The following is a 20,816-nucleotide window of genomic DNA, read 5'->3' as shown; positions in this document are numbered from 1 at the left end:
GTAAGGTATCTTAAAGGCAGAGGTATCCTCTACTCAGATATTTGTTACTTTTGATTTCAGTTCTTCAATTTTAAATTTTATATTACTGTTTTCGTCATTCTCAATTAGTTGAGAAAAGATACGTCGTTTTCTGATTTATCAAATAGAAAGAAAATAAAAGTGGTTGAACACTGTTTTTCTCTAACCAAAAATATTAAGATTTGTTATCTTAAAGAGAGTCACATAAACAACATATCCACCCACTATATTACTTGGTATGTTGTGGGGAATGATATGGTTAAACTATATTTCTATACCAAAGAGATGTCACATGAGATTAACGAAACCTATATAGCCCTCATCCTAAAGACTGGAGCACCTCAGACACCAGTAGAGTTCAAACCAATCCATTTATGCATTACCACTACGGGATGAGGGATCCATTGTCATCTACTTATCTCACCTAGTCACCTACTCACCTTCCCTTCTTGGATTCTTCAAAGTCATTTAGTTACTGCCTTATTTAGGATAGAACAAGTCTTATTTTCTATTTATTTATTTTTTTTCTCTCACCTTCCTATTATATATAAATATATGATCTTTAGATATTGTAAAGTTTATTAATTTCACCTAAATCTAAACTTCTATTTATTTACTCCCTCTCTTTCCAATTATATATATTAACAAAATTGACAATATCTAGATGGTCTAGGGTTTATTAAGTTAACCAAAAACTATTGATCAAAATCTAATCTTTAAGCCTAATTACTAGAAGCTTTAGATGAATCGGCGGAGACAAGTGATGATCCAAAAACAGTTCATGATACCGAAAATATATTAGAAGAAGACTTTGAAAATTTTGAATTCCTTTTGAGCATGGTTATTTGGCATATTATATTGTTTGCGGTAAACTCTGTTAGCAAAACACTTCAAACTGAAGATATAAATATCGATGTTGCATTAAAGAAATTGAACGGACTCATTCGTTATCTTGAAGATTATAGAGAAGTGAGATTTGAAGAAGACATGATTGAAGCTAAAGAGATTACCATTAAGATGGGAGTTGAAGCAACATTTCGGGAAAAAACGTATTATTTGAAGAAAGAAAGAGTTTGACGAGAATGTGTGTGAAGATCCATCAATGTCGCCTGAAGAAGCATTTAGTGTTAATTATTTCATATACATATTAGATTATTTCTGTTCATTTAAGAGCAGAATCGAGCAATTTCAGAAGTACAAAAGAAATATTTGGTATTCTGTTTGAGTTAAAAAAGTTAAACTCCCAAGATGATGGCGATTTGAGAGATTCATGTGTTCGCCTTGAAATCTTTTTCAAGCATAATGAGTCATATGACATAGACGGGCTAGACTTATTTTCTGAACTGAAAGTGTTGAAGCGTCTTTTACCAAATGAAATCAAAAGACCAATTGAAGTGCTAGATTTTTTGAAAGATAAGAAAGGTTGTTACCCGAACACATGGTTTCTTATAAAATTATGTTAACGATACCAGTTACTGTTGCCTCTGCAGGAAGAAGTTTTTCTAAGTTGAAGTTGATTAAGTCTTACATTCGATCTACTGTGTTGAAAGAAAGGTTAAACGGGTTAACTATATTATCTATTGAGAAGGATATGGTTGATAGTCTTGATTATTTGACGATTTTTAGTGACTTTGCATCGAAAATTCAAGAAGAACAAAATTTCAGTGATTGTAATCATCAAAAAAACTATTTTGTTATATAAATATGATGAAATATTTTTCAGTACTTACAGTTTTCATGTAATACATTTATGAGTTAATTCCTATTTAGTCCCCACTTTATGACCAGCTTCTTTTATGACCCCATATTTTCTGTAAATTCAAATGTGGCCCTTTTTTTATGTAAATGTCCTAACTACCTCTCCTGTAAATATTTTTTCAAAATAAAATAAAAAAGAAAACTTGAATTCCACCTCACTTCCCCCTCCACAACTCATATCTCTCCACGTTACATCTCTTTATCTCCATCTCACATCTCTCTCTCCTTCCAACTCACCTTTCTCTTCCACGACACGGTCGCCGCCCGGCGACCTAAACATAAGAAATAAATAAATAAACTCTTATCTCTCTCTCTCTCTCTCTAAATACTCTGGCGAAGGGGTTTCTCTTCGCCGGAGTCGGTCTATTCATGAACAGACCGATCTGGCATGTTTGTGAATAGACCAGATCTGGTCTATTCACGAACAGACCGACTCCGACGAAGGAAAACCCCTTCGCCGGAGTGTTTAGACAGAGGGAGATGAGAGTTGTTTTTTATGTTTAGATCGCCGGCCGAAAAAATTTTCGGTTGGCGACCGTGGCGGAGAAGAGAATGGTGAGTTGGAGGGAGAGAGAGGTGAGTTGGAGAGAGAGGTGAGATGGAGATAGAGAGAGGTGACGTGGAGAGATATGAGTGGTGGAGAGGGAAGTGAGGCGGAATTCAAGTTTTCTTTTTGATTTTATTTTGAAAAGATATTTATAGGAGGGGTAGTTAGGACATTTACATAAAAAAAGGGGGTCATATTTGAATTTACAGAAAATAGCGGGCCATAAAAGAAGCTGGTCACAAAGTAGGGGGTCAAATAAGAATTAACTCTACATTTATACATTTTACAATTTGATAGAAAAGCCCACATTTTCAAACCTCGCTCCGGGCCACCGTAAACTCAGGGCGGCCCTGGATACAATACTAGCTGAAACTATTATTTGTTGGGTCAAGCAAATCAAAATATTAGATCAAGAACAGATATACATATTTGTTGGCAAAAGAACTATTGATTATTGTATTGTTTGAAAGCTTAATTTGATAAGGCATTCAACTTTCAAGGGTCATGAACCATCAGGAACAACAATCATTCAAAATGCCATCTTGCTTATTAGTAAGTTGCAAACTACTATGGCATTAAACCATGATAAGTTGATCAAACTCCTGTCCTAACTCAGCCACTAAGACATATTTTGGTTTTTTTAAAAGTTGATTGTTGATTTTTTTTTTCTTTAAAAGTTGATTATTGAACCTGTTGGATTGGCATTTGTTGCTTATAATGATACAAGAAGATGCATTGTTTAGAAATCGACAACAACAACATGTAGAGTAGATGAAGGGGAGGCAATGACACTTATGGAGGCAGTCAAATGGACCATTGCCTCACTACAAAAATACGTCCTATTTGTAACGGCTAATTGTAACGGCTTTTCGCTGGGCCGTTACAAATAAAGTATACATAACGGCTTCCACGTGAGCCGTTATACGTATGTACTCTTTTATAACGGCTATCATATAGATAGCCGTTGCAAATGAGCTATTTAATTTAGCGCCAACTTTTCGATGGCGCCAATTAATTTCCCGCGTCTGGCGTGTTGTAGTTTTATTATAACGGTTGCTTTTCCGTTATAACAACGGCTTGTTATAACGGCTTCATGCTTCGCAGCCGTTATAAATGAGTCGTACTTTTATAACGGCCTACCTCCGTTACAAGAGATTCTTTATATAACGGCCTATATTATTTATGGTCGTTATAATTGTGAGCCCTAGAAACCCCACGGTCCTAAATTCAGTTTTCTCTTTCTATCAGTGAGAGAAAGTAATACTTCCGGCCGGTGATCGAAGCTTTCCTCTCCCATTAATCTTCACCGGCAAAAAAACCCTAGAGTTCCACGGCGGTGCCACCACCGGCCACCACTGCTGACTTCGACGCAGGGATCGTCCCCGCCAAGCCACTCGCTGAAATAGTAAGTACCAATTTTACTTACTTGTTTCTGTGAGTAGAGCAATCTCCATTAAATTTGATAAATTAGGATTCTTTTTTAGGGTTACTTGTTGGAATCTCTCTCAATAGCCATCTCCATTAAATTTGATAAATTAGGATTCTTTTTTAGGGTTACTTGTTGGAATCTCTCTCAATCGGCTGTCTCAAAAAGGTAAACACCAGATTGATTAGTTTCGTTTTCTTTTTTTTTTTCTTGATTTTGTGATTGTGAAAATCCATCATGTTGAAGTGATCATGAAAGATGAATAACAGATTGGAATTGACAAGAAGTGAAAATTTCTAGGGTTTTTAGTGGAGATCAGTATCTTTAAAAGAAAAAGATGAAAAAAGAATTGATATAGTTGTTGCTTTATGGAGACTTACATGTTGAAGGGAATCAATAACATCTCTTTCTGTCTCTTTTTGATGGATTTTGGTGGAAATTTACTAATTTCATGAGTTAAAGTGGATTTTGTGTTAGAATTAGTTGGAATTCATTAATGAAGAAGACCTTATGAATAATATTGATACTATTGAGAATGGATCTTTTTTCTCTATCTTCCACTCCAAGATTTTATTTCCAAAATGATCACATTATACCCATTTTTGGTTGTTAGTTTTGGAGTTCATTAATGATTTCTGTATCTTCCCGGATCGAAACTAGTAAGAATGTTTGTTCAATAAAAGGGTTTTAGTGTTTCATTTTATTTTTTGTATGATGGAGGATATTGGGTTGTTTAAGCAAGTATGGAGATGGAATCTAGTCTAGTTTAGTCTAGTCTAGTGTGGGTAGGGTGAGATTAATGTGTTCATTATGAATGGGAGGGGGTTATGCTGCTTGGGTAGAGAATGGTTTAGCTGTGTCTAAACCTAAACCTAATGAATGATCTATAAAATAGTGGCTAGCTACCAATCAAGTCATCACAATTTCTTGCAATAAACCTACCAACCAGTCGCTTAATGTTGATCGACCTCAATTTTAATTCTTGGTGTTGGACATGTTTTTTCTTGGTATCTTGTAATCCTTTACAACTGTATTGTGTTGTTTGGCATGGATATCATGTTTCATTACATTTACTTCAATAAAAATGACTTGGAAAAACGGTACTAGTAGTCTTTTTGTTTCACATATGTTTTCGCTTCTTTGTAACAGCAAGTGTCTATTAGACTGTAGTGATAGAAATTCACCTCCATTTCAGGGGAGTCACAAGTAGGAAGATAGACTATTCCGGCAAGAAATTCTCTTCAGTTGTTTCTTGAAAACAATAATTAAGGTGTCAAGTATTTACTATAATATAGAACACTGATAAAGATATGAAAAAAATGTAATCTATTTGAACCCATACTAACTAGTGGAATCTTTTCTGCTAAACAAAAAAAATAATCTTGACTCATTCTATCCCATCCTTCTTCTTGTTTGTTTTCCCCTTTAATTAATCTCACTTGTTGTTTGATTAGTAGTATTAAATTTTGATTATGAATCCAGTAAAGAGATCATATTCCTGAGTTATTTTTATGTAGAAAGTTTAAAATCTTTTTTAGTATTGTTTTGGATCATGGGTAGTTGGTAAAACACCTAAATTTTGTTTATTCAGTTCTTTATCTTCCTTTCCTGTTTGGGTTATGGGAATGAATGAATTTGAGGGTTGTTTAGGTTTATCTAAATGAAAAATTTGTGTTATTGAATGGTAATTTATGAATTCTTAAAACTATTAAAACCCCGAACATGAAAATGTGGGCTGAATGGCGCGCACTTAGCGAAGTATATATCATATTTTTCGAGAGATACGGTTCGTTTCCCATTGACTGTACCAGATTGGGGGGAAATAGAGTCTGACTCTATCGATGCAACAATTAGAGACTTACGGGTAAACATTTGATTCAATTTTTTTATGAATAGTATTTTTTCTTATTTATTACTTCTTATAAAATTATTTTACTAATTTTATTTATTGAAGGTGTACTTTGATTTCCCCGAACATGAAAATGTCATGAAATGGATTAAGAAGCAACTTAATGAGAGATGGAGAACCTGGAAAGCAAAAGTGAAGCGTAAATATTTTACACCTTACTTTCCAAATATAGAGCAGTGCAAATCATGTGTCCCTCCAGGTGTTGCCGCTAGTCAATGGTTTGGAGTTGTCGACTATTGGAGCAAGGACACAGTACAGGTTATATTCTTTCTCGATCCATATGTATATTGAGTTAAACTTTTATGTACTAACAAAATATTTTTTTCGATATACAGATGGTAGCAGAGACCAATAGAAGGAATAAGGCTAAGAATAAGTACCCGTACTGTGGAGGGCGTGTATCTATGGCTCAACAATACCATGATGTAACATTTTCAGTTTCATTTACGTTTTTTTTGTCAATTTAATTACTTTTGTACTAAAATGACAATTTTCATTTACTTTGTATATTGCAGTTTCAAAAGAAATATGGCATTGAGGCTAGTCGATATCAAGTTTGGAAGAAGACTAGATTAAGAAGTGATGGAACCTATGTTACTGAGGAAGCAGCAATAATTTCCGTAAAGTTTTAATTAAACTTAATTATTGTTTTTATTTCATATCATGTGGTTTTTGTCAATCTTATCGAGTGTATAATATTAACAGGAAAAATGTGATAGCGTCCTGGAACAACGACGAAGCGAGAACACCTCAGGATGCGAGTATGTCGACACCCCTGGTCCAAATGATGTTTTCGGAAGCCAGATGCCACCCGAGACACGTGGGAGAATCCGACTCATGCCCCATGTTTCACCAAAGGAAGCAGGTTTTAAAAAGCCAAACTCGGGTGTCATTTCAAATCTTCAAAATGAAAATAACCAACTCAGAAAGGAAGTTGATCAACTTAAAGAAGGCCAAACTGCAATGCGTGAAATGATAGAGAGACAAACTGAAATGGCAGAGAGACAAGCTGAAATTGCAGAGAGACGAGAGAGAGATTTTGCTGCATTGATGGCACTGTTTCAACAACAACGACAACCAACTACTTCAGAATCTTCACAACCTAGGTAAGCTTGTTTCCCTCTATTAAATAGTTAAATAATTTTTAGGTTAATTAGAAAGACAAGTGAGTTTCTTTCTCTTCACAACATCGAGTACATTCGTAATTTGATATTAACATGACTGAGATATAGTGTGATTAGGGTTTATGAGCATATACGAGCTTGTTTTCCATAGAGGGACGACATAAAAATGTTTAATTAACTCTAAGTTGTCCTTCAGATGTGTCTTTGTGTGTATCTACATATATTACTAAAATGTTTGTTGTCTACTTTAAATATTTTGTGTCTAAGAAAGAGATGATATCGAAAAGGACAAAGACGACTTCGAAGAACCCAGTTAACTTTCTGACCTAGTTTTGGAGCAATGGCTCATCATGCCTCTGTAGATTGATTCACTGACCTGGTTGTTTGCATCCCTAAGTCTCAAGAGTTCGTACAGTACTCTAGCATATAAGTTCATAATCAGGAGCTTGACAGCTTCCTCTCAATTTCAATGGACTTGCATCCCTAAGTCTGCCATGTGTTGTGAGGTCATTAATATGTTTAAATACTCCTATATACTGCTTATTTGGTTTACCAGAAAGAAAAAAACCGTCAGATGTTTTTTATTACATGGGTGATTTTGTATGTTTGCCTTTTAAAGTAAGACAACAACCATATGGCCTTTTAACGGGATAAACACTATGCCCCTTCAGCACGAATGGCCTTTTGAGCACGAATGGCCTTTTGAAGTAGTAGAAGGCCTTTTTTCCTTATTTGTTCTTGATTTCTTTCCTCAAAAAGAACATAGATTGATATGGGTCTATAAGATATTATGTTCAATTATTAGTTAGAAAATCCGTTATGATTAGGAATTCTGTTAGAACTTTTACTTGGTGTTTGTTATGAGTAGCTTTTGTGTAATATGTGTATCTAACTAACTGACTTCTCTATAAATATTGTAACCACTTCATTAATGAATTGCTGCAAAATACTTTTTGAAATCTATGAACTGTTTATTATGTGAATTGTGGTGGTAATCTTGTAGGTACTGTTTGTGAAAGGTGTTAAATTGTCTAAAGCCTTTGTTTAGGATGAACATGAGTTTAGTACCAAATGAGCGATGAGTGTATATCATTACATGAATTTGGGGGTTTTCTGATTCTAAATGTGGTTAAATTGTGTTGTAACTCTTATTTAACAGCTATAGGAGTTACATATGATGCAATGTGGAACTATACAAGGCCGAGTGCGAAGAGGTCCAACTCCTGCTGATGATCTGAATGTACCATGTGAAGGAAGCGTATGAGATTTTGATTTTATATAATGTTATACGTTTTTGGGTTGGATCGATGCATGAACTTGAAACTTGTGTTACTATCAATCAAATACAGTTGTTTTGTTTTATTTATTGTGTGGTTAGCTTCAGCTGTCTCTTTTGTTTTACTTTTCTGAATTATAAACAGGGTCATCAGTAAAAGCTGCAATATAATTGCAGTTGGATTCCAGCAGAGCTACTGAATTTTTTTTTTCAAATCAGGCATTTATAACGGCTACCTTCTAAAAGGCCGTTACAAGAGAATACATATATAACGGTCATATTCAAAACAACCGTTACAAGAGAACACATATATAACGGTCCTACTAAAAAGGAACCGTTACAAGAAGAGCATTTATAACGGCTATCTGCAAAAGGGCCGTTACAACTTTTCTTTCTGATTTGGCGCCATCATTTTTCCCGCCATTTTGGTGAGGTCTTTTATAACGGCTAACCCACACTTAGCCGTTATAAAAAGATTTATTGTAACGGGCAGGAGCCGTTACAATTGTATTTGCAAAGCGACCTTTTATAACGGCTCAAATTTTTTTTATAACGGTTCAAAGCCGTTGCAATAGCCCTTTTATAACGGCTTTTCGGCCTATTTGTAACGGCTCGGCCGTTATATCTGTGACGTGTTTTTGTAGTGCCTCCAACAAAAAGAAAGTGGTGTTTTTTGGTGACTCGGTTAATATTATATCTCACCTTAAAGGAGGATCGAAGGGCAAATCTCAAACGCACGAGACTCGCTTTACCTTTTGAAAGAGATAAAACGTTTATGTGCCTCTTTTGTATCTTTTGCATTCTGTTATGTAAATAGATCTTTTAACAAAGAATTAGACAAGCTAGTTAATTAAGTGGTCTAGGCGACATAATACTTCTAAGTAATAGCGGCATGCGGGTCATCTTTCTAGCTTCAATAAACATCATTGTCCCTTCGCCGGAGTAATTTTAGAGAGAGAGAGAGGAAGAGAGAAAAAAAAATTTAGTTTGAAGGTCGCCAGCCGGAAATTTGGCCGGCCGGCAACCTCTGCCGGAGATGGTGATGAGGTGGCGTAACAGATGATGTGGCGTGAGTTGGCAGAGAGGGAAAACATGATGGAGGAGAGAGAGTGACGGTGTTATAACGGAAGGGGGCCATATGGGTATTTCTCGTAAAGTAGGGGACTAGGCGGAAAGCTGGTCACAAAGTTGGGGGCCATTAGAGAAATAACCCTAATTAATAATCAATCCATATTAATTTAGTACTAAAAACACTAACACAAGCACTATCAACCTTCAATCTAGATGTGCATATTCTTCTCAAATGAAAGTAACATGGAGTAGTATAATGGTGTAACTTTGTCTCCTACTAATTTGGATTAAGTGAAAGATGGCCAAAAAAAAAATGAAGTAATCTACAAAATATTGCACCCATGTGGGGTCTCATTAGCTAACCGTCCTACTTAATCTATTTTAATAGAAATTCACGTTCAACCCTTAATTATATCTAATTCCCAAAATCTTGTATAATTCGTCCTTAATACAGCAAAGATTAGCTAACTTCTCACTAATTAAATTGGATTATTGGAACCCAAACGTGCTTCTTGTTCAATATTGTAGTCAGGATATTACTTCATCCGAGTCAGAACGTGTCTCTTTATCTGACTCAGTATTAGTGACGTGTAGTAAACTAAATACGTGTCATAACTTAGTAGACGTCATCTGAAAACTCTATATAACATGAGCCATGCAAGATAGATTCCCCAACTCTCAAGAACACCTCAGTTCCAACTCTATCTCTATCTAGATTAGCTTATTTTCTCTCTCTATATCACTAAAAGGTGAGTAGTGTTGTTGCATGTTTGATTTTTGGATATGGGTTTTCTCTAATTTGGTCAAATTTTGTTGAATCTCACCTGAAATGAATTGTGCAGTTAAAGAAGATGAACAAGAACAACATGGGAGGTCCTCTGCATTTAACATCATTGAATCATATTTCACTTATGTGTAAATCAGTAGAAAAATCAATTGATTTTTATCAAAATGTTCTAGGGTTTTTCCCTATCAGGAGGCCTGGATCTTTTGATTTTGATGGTGCATGGTAAATTTCAATCACTGAAATTTAAGAAGAAAAAGAGAGGAAGTTATTGAAATTTGAATCTCATTTGATTTTGTGCTTGTTTAGGTTATTCAATTATGGAATAGGCATTCATCTGTTGCAATCTAAGGATACAGAAAAAGTAGGAGAAGAAAAGGAAATTAATCCCCAAGATAATCACATTTCTTTCCAGGTGATAATTAACTTCAATTTAGACATTTCAAAATTCAAGAACTCCTTCAAAACAATATATTTCTTAAATTTAAAACTAAGTTTGGATAAGTTTGCAAAGTTGAGTCTAATTATTAAATGGAGGTCAAGTTGAGTCTAATTATTAAATGGAAGTAGTACGTGTACAAAAGATTCTGACTTAATTTATGACATGATGATTCATTTTCGCCAAAAAAAAAAAAAAAAACTTATACTAGAAGACAAAAGAGTGAACTCTCCGTTCGGTTAGGGGTGAACGTTGGTTCGGTAACCGAATTTTTGAGCCTATCCATGATCCGAACCAAACTATGCATGGTTTTTTATCCAATCGAACTAAAGATTAAGATTTAACGAACACAATTTCGATAACGAACCAAAGATTAAACTTTTATCAAGAACAAAATATCGAGTTTTTGATTTTAAAACCCCCCACAATTATACTTAAAATCTGCTGAAAATTAGTATTGTCTCATAAACCACTGAGTCTGTACGTAATTAATTTGATATGTCAACATCCGAAGAAGATAAAAGCGATAAACAATTGAGTCTCCACTATTCATCATGTCCAATCATATATTTTTATATCTAATATATAGAGGATAATATTAAATTTCTTGATTTGGCTATCTCTCAAGTAAATCTATAGATCGAACCAAAATCCAGACAACCATTGGATCGGTCTCCAAACCCACCCAAATTCGTTTGGATTGGATGGCTTGGCCGGTTCATGTGAGAATAGTCCCACATGGGAGAAGGAGTAACTCGCGACCAAGAATATAATGTATAGGTCCTCTCCACTCATTACTAATTGGTTTTGAGTTGGATGACCACAAACTTTAACATGGTATCAGAGTTAGGCCCACACGTGATAGGAGCTTAAAAGCCACACCTGCTCCACGTCACCCAAAACAAAAAACACGTGTTAGGCTAACAACGCCACACGTGAGGGGGCGTGTAAGAATAGTCCAACATGGGAGAAAGGGTAACTAGCGCCCAATGATATAATGTATAGGTCTTCTCCAGTCATTGCCAATTGGTTTCATTGCCAATTGGTTTTGAGTTGGATGACCAGAAACTTATACAGTTCCCATATTAAATGTACACCCTCCCGTTCTTTTACTTGATTCAACTGTCATAAATTAAGTCAATGTCTTGTATATACTTCGCCTTTTTCATTATGAAACCAATACAACTACCAAAAATGTCAAGCTGAGATTAAACTGATGAAATTGGGATGGACGATATGTCTCGTGAAATATGTCTTATGCTGCAAGAGACTTGCACTGTGTATAGATACTTCAATTATAAGTCAGAGGTCTGCTGTCGATTAATTTTAAAATAGATGAAGACAAACTTAATTATGGAGTTATTGGATAAACCAATATAATTTTATGATTAGGTCCATGTAATAAATAGTATTACATGGTTTGTTTCATGTTAGGTTTGTAGCCATCCAACTCAAAACCAATTGGTAATGAGTGAGAGGACCTAGACCTTATATTCTTGGTTGCTAGATACTCATTCTCCCATGTGGGACTATTCTCACATTTCACAATATCAGATATGTCTACTTATTGCCAAATGATTTTGAGTTTGGATAAGTTTCAATTTACTAACAAAATTACAAATAACTCCCTTCATAATTGTTTGGGCTTCATGTTCGAATGGCTTTTAACTTATTAACAAATATCCCTTCGTAATTGTTTGGCTATCATAATTGTTTGGCCCAATTGCCAAATAGTCTCACCAACAGCGAGAAAAAAGAACACTGGTAGAAAATGTTGGGGCAATTTTTGGTGGGAAATTAAAAAAAATCCATTAGTCTGCAACTTGATGGTGGAACTGGTCGGGGGTTGAGAGTGTTTATGTGGCTCCTACAGGTAGTTTCTCCATGGCAGTTACAGTACACTAGAAGGTGCAACTTGCACCATTAGCATCTTCCGTGCAAAATTAGAAAGAATAGAAAATTGTGTAATGTCTCATATCCTAATTGAGATTCTCATCCCTAGATTGCATGATAGAGATTTTCCAATTCTTTTTGTGCCTCTACAATAAATTTTTTGAACTTGACTGTTTATGAAAAAAAAATAAATAAAGTAGTTAGTTATTTTGAAGGATAGTGCTAGTCGGACTCTCAAACTGCCGACAAAGTCACGCAATGAGGCACTTTGAGAGTTTGGGGGTGGTAAGAGTGGTTGTAAACCACTTTGACCAAAGTGGTTTGGGTTTACAACCCCAGACTCTCGAAGTGCTTCATTTCGTGACTTCGTCGGCACTTTGAGAGTCCGACTAGCATTATCCTATTTTGAATTCTCATTTCTAGATGGTAAAATAGAGATTACTCGTGTCTCCCATCCAGATATGTGAAATGATTTTGTTTTGGGAATATGACATTATAAAAAAATTTGAAGGAATACAGATTTTTGCTATTGGTCTAAATATTATAAGTGTGAAGTTCAGCAATTAAAGATCTTTAATGATGACATTCTACAAATTGAATGTCTTTTTGAGATATCTTTATATAATTACAACTACATCATTTTGAATCTGAGAAAATTATTAAAGAAAAACTTAAGAAATTATATGTGGTGTTAAGAGTTATTAAGTTTGAGTGTTATTGGACATGCTCTTTAGAGTATCTTCCATGCAAGACTTAATAACAAACTCCAAAAAGTCTAGGTTTCAAACGTGAAAAGTGGATTTCTAAATTATCTATCTCCCACGTGGTCATTTAGAGATATAATATTAGGGAGGTTTGTCCAAAGTGACACTAAACAAGAATTCTAAAATTTGATCGACATTTATGTTTTGCATTGGAGGACACTATAAATTTATAAATTTAAAGTGTCTTCTTGGAGATCACAAAAATAAATGATGCATATCATTTCTAGATATTTGAGTTTTGCATTAGAGATGTTTTTTAAAGCAAAATATGTAAGGGGCTCTTTTAAGCTTTAGAATTCTAAGTGTTGCCTCGTGGATGTTTTTGGTGTTACAAGGCTTTATACCTTTACAAGAAGATAAATTAACAATGCTTAATGGCCTGAAAAAATAGGCCGAGATGGTCGAACTGATGTGGCTGACTTTCATTGGGTAGGCCACTTCTCTCTCTTAATGGCTAGGCTAATAAAGCTCCTCAAGTTGTCTTGAGGTTTAAACATTGACAAACAAAACCATCCTACTCAAAATAACTAAAGTCTTCCTTTCATGATGTTTATAATGTAGTATCAAAATTAGGTTCAAACACGACAAGTGCTGGTGTAACGCATTGTTCATTAATTATGAGATTATTGTGTACGAAGTTCGGCAGAATAAACTCATATAAACAACAGTTGAAAGCAGGAGTTGTTTGTCGCGTAAAATATAGCTAGATGAGTAACTCTCAATTTGCACATGAAAATACATTTTTACAGTGTTGGAGGAAGCACCGTTTTCAAATAGCAAGCTTTTTGTCTATAAGTATTTTTTCCGCGTTGGATTATTTTAGTGTCTACATAAAATTTAGATAGATGGTTTTAAAATCACGCTGATCCTTAGGAGGCTGAAACTTTCTGTTAAGTTTGTGGTATCCAACTCAAAATCAATTGACAATGAGCGGATATGACTTAGACCTTATATTCTTGGTTGCTAAATAGGCCTTCTCCCATGTGGGACTATTCTCACATGCCCCTCACGTGTGGTGTGGCTAGCATAACGCCCTAACACATGTTTTTGTTTCGAGTGATGTGGAACACGTGTTGGTTTTTAAGTCTATGACGTATGACCTTAGTTCTGATACCATGTTAAGTTTGTGGTCATCAAAATCAATTGCTAATGAGTGGAGAGAACCTAGACATTATATTTTTGGTTGTTATATAGCCTTTCTCTCGTGTGGGACTATTCTCAAACTTTCATTTCAATCTGCCAAATCTGACTAACAATGTTTATGGGTGCAGTGCGAGAGTATGGTGGCAGTGGATAGAAAATTGACGGAGTTGGGAATAAAGCATGTGCAAAGGAGGGTCGAAGAAGGTGGAATTTATGTGGATCAATTGTTTTTCCATGATCCGGATGGGTTTATGATAGAGATCTGTAACTGTGATAACATTCCAGTTGTTCCACTCGCCGGAGATTCCATTGTCCGATCTTGTACACAGACAAGCTGTTTGAAGGAACAAAATCATTTCCATGACCTTCCAAAACTTCAAGAACAAGAGAAGCAAAGGCAATCTCATGATAAGTTGCAAGCGGTATAATGTCAACCTCGTGCTCATTGATATCTGAAGTAGTGAAAAGGAGATTTCTTTGATCTAGAGCCTCCCAAGTGATTTTGTTGATTGATTTTGTGTTTTTTTTTTCGCCTTCTCTTTTTCTTAAAGAGGTTTTTGCATCAAGTTTATTAGTTTTGGTTATCCTGTTAATCTTTTTTATTACAACAAAAGAATTTGTTGTACTTGGAGTGCATGTAAAGGAAGTGTGCTTAAATAACCATTTTCTCCTGAACACATTCAAGGAAACCACTATAATGAACAAGAGAGGAGATTCAAACAAATCAATACAAGAGGGGAGATTCAAACAAATCAATTACTACATATAAAGATTAAATTACCCCTTTTTCTTAAAAATCGAATACATAATTTTTCATTAGAGAGCTAACTTTGAAACCAATTTTTAGATGCGACCTTTGGAACACTTTCAAAGTAGTTTTATACTAAATCTTAACTTTGACAGTTCAAGAAGGTAACTTAATTTGTGTTAAGAGGTTGTAGCGTCAATGTTAGCTCGAAGTCTTCAAATACTGTATACTCGGGGTCCGTTGGAGGTTAGCTAGAAACCTAGAGTCCTGATTCGAGACCTTCTTGATCTCCTTGTGATGGGTGTGATTATACATTTTTGAAGATCACTTCTTCTAACCAACAACTAGATGACTTTTAGTTGCAGACAGTAAGATTTATTGTAGCTGAGAAGGTAAATAGAAAACTTCTCCACAATATTCACTAATTGATCTAGTTTTTTATGTCAAATGGAAGTCCATTTCAAAGCCGACCAGAGCCCCTAGGGACTTAAGACCAGGCGAAGTCCTTTCAAACGGAGTTTCACCCCGGCCAAAGGGCCACCAGAGGACTTGTCGCCCTGGCCGACGTTGCCATGCCCGAGTCTTGTTCGGGGTGTGTGAGTTTTCCTGGGCGTACCTTGCGGGTCTAATATTTTCGGCTGTTTGGCCCTAGATTTTTACCCTTTGTCTTTGTAGTATATTCTTAGATCACGTCCATTGCTCTTAGTGTAACTCGTCGTCACCAATAGGGGTTGATCAATTGAGAACTACAAATTGCAGTTGGTTTCTAGTTAACGATAAGATCTCTAAAGCGACTAAACCGAAATACATATGGGTACTGCTAACATTAATAACCGTCTTAAACAGAAATCCTGCCTCCCAGACGACAAGGTCAAACGATCTTCTTAGATCAACCTTACTAAATGGGTCCAAAATTTAGCTCTAGGGAGCAGGTTTGCAGGTTTCAAATATGGTCAAATATCGACCCTTATCCAAGTCATTTACGCTCTAACTAGGTTAATACCAAATCCGAGCAGAATTGTGCTACGTGGTTTAAGAAAATTAGTGTATATCTGTAGTAATCGAAAAACCTCTTTGTCATAGTTTCTGTTGAGCTGCCACAATTGAGTTACATCCTGTGGATTGTCAAATTTTCCACAAACGCAAATATCACCGAAGAAGCATTGCGGGAATGATCAAGCAAAAGAAGTCATCATCCATGGAGACAATTGATGTAGTTTTGATCTCTACTTTCTTCATGGACGGGCTAAAGTCTCTGACCTCTAGGTACATTTCTTGTAGGTGTGGTTGAGAGTTCTTCTGGTCGTCAGCCATCCTTCTATGGTGAGGATAGTTCTTCCACTGGGTGGCATAATATTTTCAGTGTTGTTCTTATTAGAGGCTAAATTATGATCTTCTTAGGTGCGCGAAGCGCGGGCTGAGGTTTGAAGGACCTTTGTATCAATGTCTGGCCGGATTCACCCTTTCTTTTCTTCAATATGATTGTAACTCTTGTTAGGTTCAGGTCTGACGCCTCTCCTGATAAACTTATCAAGCTTTCTAACTCGATCCAATGTTTTGATAACATCTTTCAGATGCCTGAAATCCTCGATTTTGTGTCTGCTCTCCTTGTGGCAGCCACACCAAGTGGAGCTGTCATTCGACCCTTCGGCAACTCTGCTTATGTTCGGCCTAGGAAGTTTTATTGCGTTTCTTTTGATGAGCACTTCCAAAATCTTTTATCTTCTCACATTCAAGGACGTATAGTCTCTGTATTCTTGCTTAGATTTCTTAAATCGATCTTTGTCGTTTGCTATTGAACACTTCTCTCCCCCCTTCTTCGAGATTGATTTGTCTGAGGTTGGTGCTCTTAATTTATGTCGCAGAGTCTTTCTCCTGCTACTATCATAATTTGTACTCTGATAAACAAGTATGTCAAGGTACTTATCGCTAGTATGGGGTATGTATTTATTACTTCTTTCTCTAGAGAAGTTCTGGCTATGTCGTTGTTTAGATGGGAATTTGTGCCATCTCGTTTCTGAACTATTGTTAGTAACTTTTTAACATCTCTTTTCCGTTCCAGACCGAGTTTATGGCCTTCTGAGGTCTTCCGTCGCATTTTACTACTGTGGATAACTCTTTGAAGGATTGAAGGAAATGATAGATCTTGGCTCGAAATAAGCATACGAAGTCCTTGCTGCACCGACCCCTTTTAGAACCGTAGGAAATACCCGACACATAATTGGTTTTTTTGTGGTTGTTAGATTAATGATAATTACAATGTCGGAGATGAATGTTTCAAGGTCGGCATACCCATCATAGGTCTCCAGGATATGGCATTTGAACTTTTGGTCCTGTGACATTCAAGATTCTCACTTGAAGGGGGCAGAGTTAGCTAACCCAGTCGTGAAGTTTCCTTTTGTGATATCTATCTTTTCATCTTTACGAGTCGTTGCACCATTAGTGATCTGAAAGAAGGTCCTTCATCCTCGTGTTCGAACTCCAGAACAAGGATTTATGGATCTTTGTGACCCTCTCTTTCTATACCCGAGGTTGCTTCCTCATGATCTTTTAGGAGTCTCTTCATCTTTCTGTGTTTTTCTTCTTTCTGTCTTCTTTTTTTTTCTTCCTCCTTCTAACAGAGTTTTGTAATGACTTCTGAATCTTTGTCATTGTTGATGCAGGGAGTTGTTGGTTTAATAGGTGGTGGCCAAAAGATTTTTGGCAAGAGATTAAAGGGGTTCTCTTTTTTGCCCTTATCACTATTTGTTCTTTAGCTGATCTAACTCATCTTGTACCCTTGACAAGGTTTTTTGCATCACGGAAAATGCATCAGCATTCATTTTTGTCTCTTCCTTTAGAAAAACAATTTCTGCTGCTAGTCTTCTTCTACATTTTTTCAAATTCAATTGATAAATTGTATTGTGATTAAATTCGTGCGAACAAAGTGCTTAAAATTGTCGAATTCGTGTTAGAAGAAAGTTTGGGGTTACGGAAGTGACACCCCTTAATCTAGCGCCAAATAAGTGATGACGTTGGAAACTGGTTGCTGGGTACCCTCAAGAAAATTGATCATTGCGAACTCTACTGAATGTCCTTCCTGAACTGAATATAACCAGAGACGAGGGGCCCTGCAAAAAAAGACACTACGACGCTCAAGTCAGTCAAGTATTAAGGGTTATGAAGTAGTCAACTGAGAATGTGTAAGAGTCGCCCACTTGATATGCTTATATAGGCTTGGAGGGCGGTTGCGAAGCACCAAATTAGATGATGCGGTATGGGGATACTGGCTTGTTGAGAGCCACGTGTTATGGCCATTAGAAGATAATATCTGATCAAGTCCATATCTTGTGACATTGATAAATCCTTTGACAATAATAGTTTATGTTTGAAAGCGGATGTTTGGAAGTTTGGCACTGTCGTTGTCTGCCCATCCACGTCATTGTCGTTCTTTTTGGGCAAGGCATAACCCGAGGTGTTGATTAAACTTTTGCAGACATTCTGCTTCGCCTCTTTAATCAGAGCAAGACTCAATAGTAGATCTGACTTGGGTCTACCTCTCTACTTGCCTCGATACATAACAGAGTTCAAGGTGCTGAACTGACTTATGCAGACTTCCCCACTATGTTTCACAACTTATGTAGGGCTCATGGGCAAAATTGACTCAGGTCCACCTCTTTGCTTGACTCTGGGCCAGCGCAAGATTCAAGTTTTTTAAGAGACTCGTGCCGACCTTTCAACAATCCATCCGATTAAAGTTGGGTCAGGTGGTAAAGCTCTGCAAGATCCACCCCCTTGATGGCTCTATCGAGGGCCTTTTCTCTAGATATGTAGGTGTTAATACGTGCAACTTAGGTTAGTCTATTGACTTCTTGACTAGTCAAAGCTGACCAATATTTGACGCATCACAACTTTAGAGTTTCTTTAGGTCTTCCATAATCATCATATTTGAAATCTTATATGATGACAGACAAACTAAGCAGTAAGTATGATCTTAATAAGAGGCATACGTTGCTTGTATATTATACTTACTAACTTCCTATATAATATATTTTTGTATAACTTTTCCCGTTTCTTATACAAATATAAATACGTGTCGACTTTATATACAAGTCAAAATGCATGGTAAATTATATCTAAGCAAATAAGTGTGAAGTTTTATTGCTTCCATAAACGATTTAAGATGGTGGGTTTGTACATTATAAATTTCGTGCTAGTTAATATTATGTAATTTGTTGATGTGCATGTAATTGATAGCGGGATTCCCAAATCTTTGGTTTCTATAGAGAGAAAGAAAAGAGAGAGACAAAGAAGTTATAGGTGGTGGTAGAGAGAGGAAGAAGACGAAGCATACCGAAATTAAAAATTTCTTTTCAATTGAATGTCCCTCGCATACGACCGGTCGATCGCATGCCGACGACTTTTTCCAGTGAGTGGAAAGAGAGAAAATGAAGGGAGGGAAATCTTTAAAAATGAATAGTAAAACGAGAAACAAAACATTTGAGAATTAAGTTTGAGTAACGGAATTATAAATATGGGGGTCAAAAACTCTACTTTGTACAATTTTGAGGCCAAATTGGAACTAGTCCAAACAAGTTGGTCTACAAGTAAAAAATACGACTTTCAGAGATTGGAACCAATTCTTAAGAACAAAGTGGTATTAGAGCAGCCGAACAACTTCTTTAATCCTGTACAAAAACCAGACGATATAGGAATCTTGTTTCCGGTCTTTCTCTCTTCATCTCTCTCTAGCAGTTCGAAATGGCGTCTTCAAAAGGATGGGTAGGAAAATTATTTTCCATGGCTCCTAAAATCTATTTCTTTCTCATATTCCTTCAGATCCCTCTCTTCAGGTCAGTTATAAAACCTTAAATCTTTAGTTGGTTTTCTTAATTGATGATTATAAAATCAAACCCATCTCTTTAATTAGGTATAATTGAAAAAAAAAAAAAAAATTTGCACTAAAGTTTATCCAAGTTCCTAGATATTACTGTAATTCTCAGTCCAATTCTAAAACAAGAGAGATCTCAGGGATCTGTTTCTTTGATGTTGTTTGTCTTTTCTTTCTTAGATCTGTTTTTTGACTAAATTGTTTTGATTTTCCTGGTCTAATTCTGAGTCAAGTGATTGAGTTGATGAGGTTGTTAACACACACTGGAAGTGATTTTCAATTTTGAAACTAGGAAATGGAATATCTTAATTGCACAAGACATTTCCTAACTAGAAGACATAAGTTTTATGTTTGAACTTTGATGTGATAGGATACTTTGAGGTTATACTATTTATTAAAAACATGGGACCCTGCTAAGTGGTAATTCATCTATAGCGGATTATGCTCGTAACTAGAGGCATTTGAAACCTTGTGAAGAGATTCACCCAAAACCTCGATATTGAATCGGATAGAGAAATAGCTCCAAAAAAGAAGAAGACCTCGGTAAAGATAAACCAGACAATATAGTGATGATCTCAGTTGGAGACAAGCGGAAAAAAACCCAACAAGGATTGAACTTGTTAGGGAATCGCTCTAGATACGTAAGAGAGGAAAGAAAATATATAAAGTAGGAAAGAGTATGTTCAATATATTGGAAAATATCAAGTCCAATCTTATCCAAAATCTTTGATCAATATTTTCTGAATTTGACCGTTATTAATACATAGTATAGCGCCTGATACCTCCCGTTGATGGAAGGTTGAAAAGGGAAGTGTTATAAGCTATGTAAGGGAACTCCCGTAAACGGAGGCAGTTACTAAATGTCCTAAGTTTATAAAATTCCTAGTCACATAAGTAGCAACCCTCATGAATGGTGTAACAAGTGACCCACTGTCATCCAAATGGACCCGGTGAAATTGTCTCCTCCATGAAGGTGTGGATTAGAAAGACATTACCGGTGTGTAGCAGATTCTCCTCCTATCACAGGAAACAGGGGTCTTCGCCCT

At 36.0% G+C, this 20,816-nt stretch overlaps 3 protein-coding genes across 5 annotated transcripts in view; all 3 read left to right on the top strand.

Annotated features, from left to right (window-relative positions):
• Positions 1–20,816, top strand: part of LOC147539026 (tail fiber) — a 59,353-nt gene that overhangs the window by 36,223 nt on the left and 2,314 nt on the right. The window contains exon 2 of one of the 2 annotated variants that reach the window (XM_086638897.1): positions 19,488–19,732. In XM_086638897.1, coding sequence (XP_086495023.1) covers positions 19,641–19,732 — 92 coding nt within the window. In that variant the 5' untranslated portion in view covers positions 19,488–19,640. Of the gene's footprint in view, positions 1–19,438; positions 19,733–20,816 lie in introns of those variants that run through there. The other variant, XM_086638896.1, reaches the window with a different exon arrangement.
• On the top strand, positions 3,563–8,144 carry LOC147539028 (uncharacterized). 2 transcript variants are annotated; one of them, XM_086644155.1, is made up of 7 exons: positions 3,563–3,728; positions 3,876–3,917; positions 5,704–5,916; positions 5,994–6,083; positions 6,174–6,278; positions 6,364–6,764; positions 7,942–8,144. In XM_086644155.1, exons 3-7 carry the CDS (start codon positions 5,737–5,739, stop codon positions 7,958–7,960), a joined length of 795 nt encoding a protein of 264 aa, XP_086500281.1. In that variant the 5' UTR covers positions 3,563–3,728; positions 3,876–3,917; positions 5,704–5,736; the 3' UTR covers positions 7,961–8,144. The 2 variants fall into 2 exon arrangements, with proteins under 2 accessions (XP_086500281.1, XP_086500279.1); XM_086644153.1 differs by lacking the exons at positions 3,563–3,728; positions 3,876–3,917 and adding an exon at positions 5,299–5,613.
• Positions 9,799–14,827, top strand: LOC147539027 (glyoxylase I 4-like). Its single transcript, XM_086644156.1, has 4 exons — positions 9,799–9,878; positions 9,972–10,138; positions 10,223–10,328; positions 14,281–14,827. Exons 2-4 carry the CDS (start codon positions 9,981–9,983, stop codon positions 14,578–14,580), a joined length of 564 nt encoding a protein of 187 aa, XP_086500282.1. The 5' UTR covers positions 9,799–9,878; positions 9,972–9,980; the 3' UTR covers positions 14,581–14,827.

This window comes from Eschscholzia californica, unplaced genomic scaffold (genome assembly GCF_041429995.1).
Source record: "Eschscholzia californica isolate CP2 unplaced genomic scaffold, dmEscCali1.0.p SCAF_5, whole genome shotgun sequence".
Classification (NCBI taxonomy): domain Eukaryota; kingdom Viridiplantae; phylum Streptophyta; class Magnoliopsida; order Ranunculales; family Papaveraceae; genus Eschscholzia; species Eschscholzia californica.
Note: the sequence above shows the minus strand (reverse complement) of the source record. Positions and strands in the feature narration are given on the sequence as shown.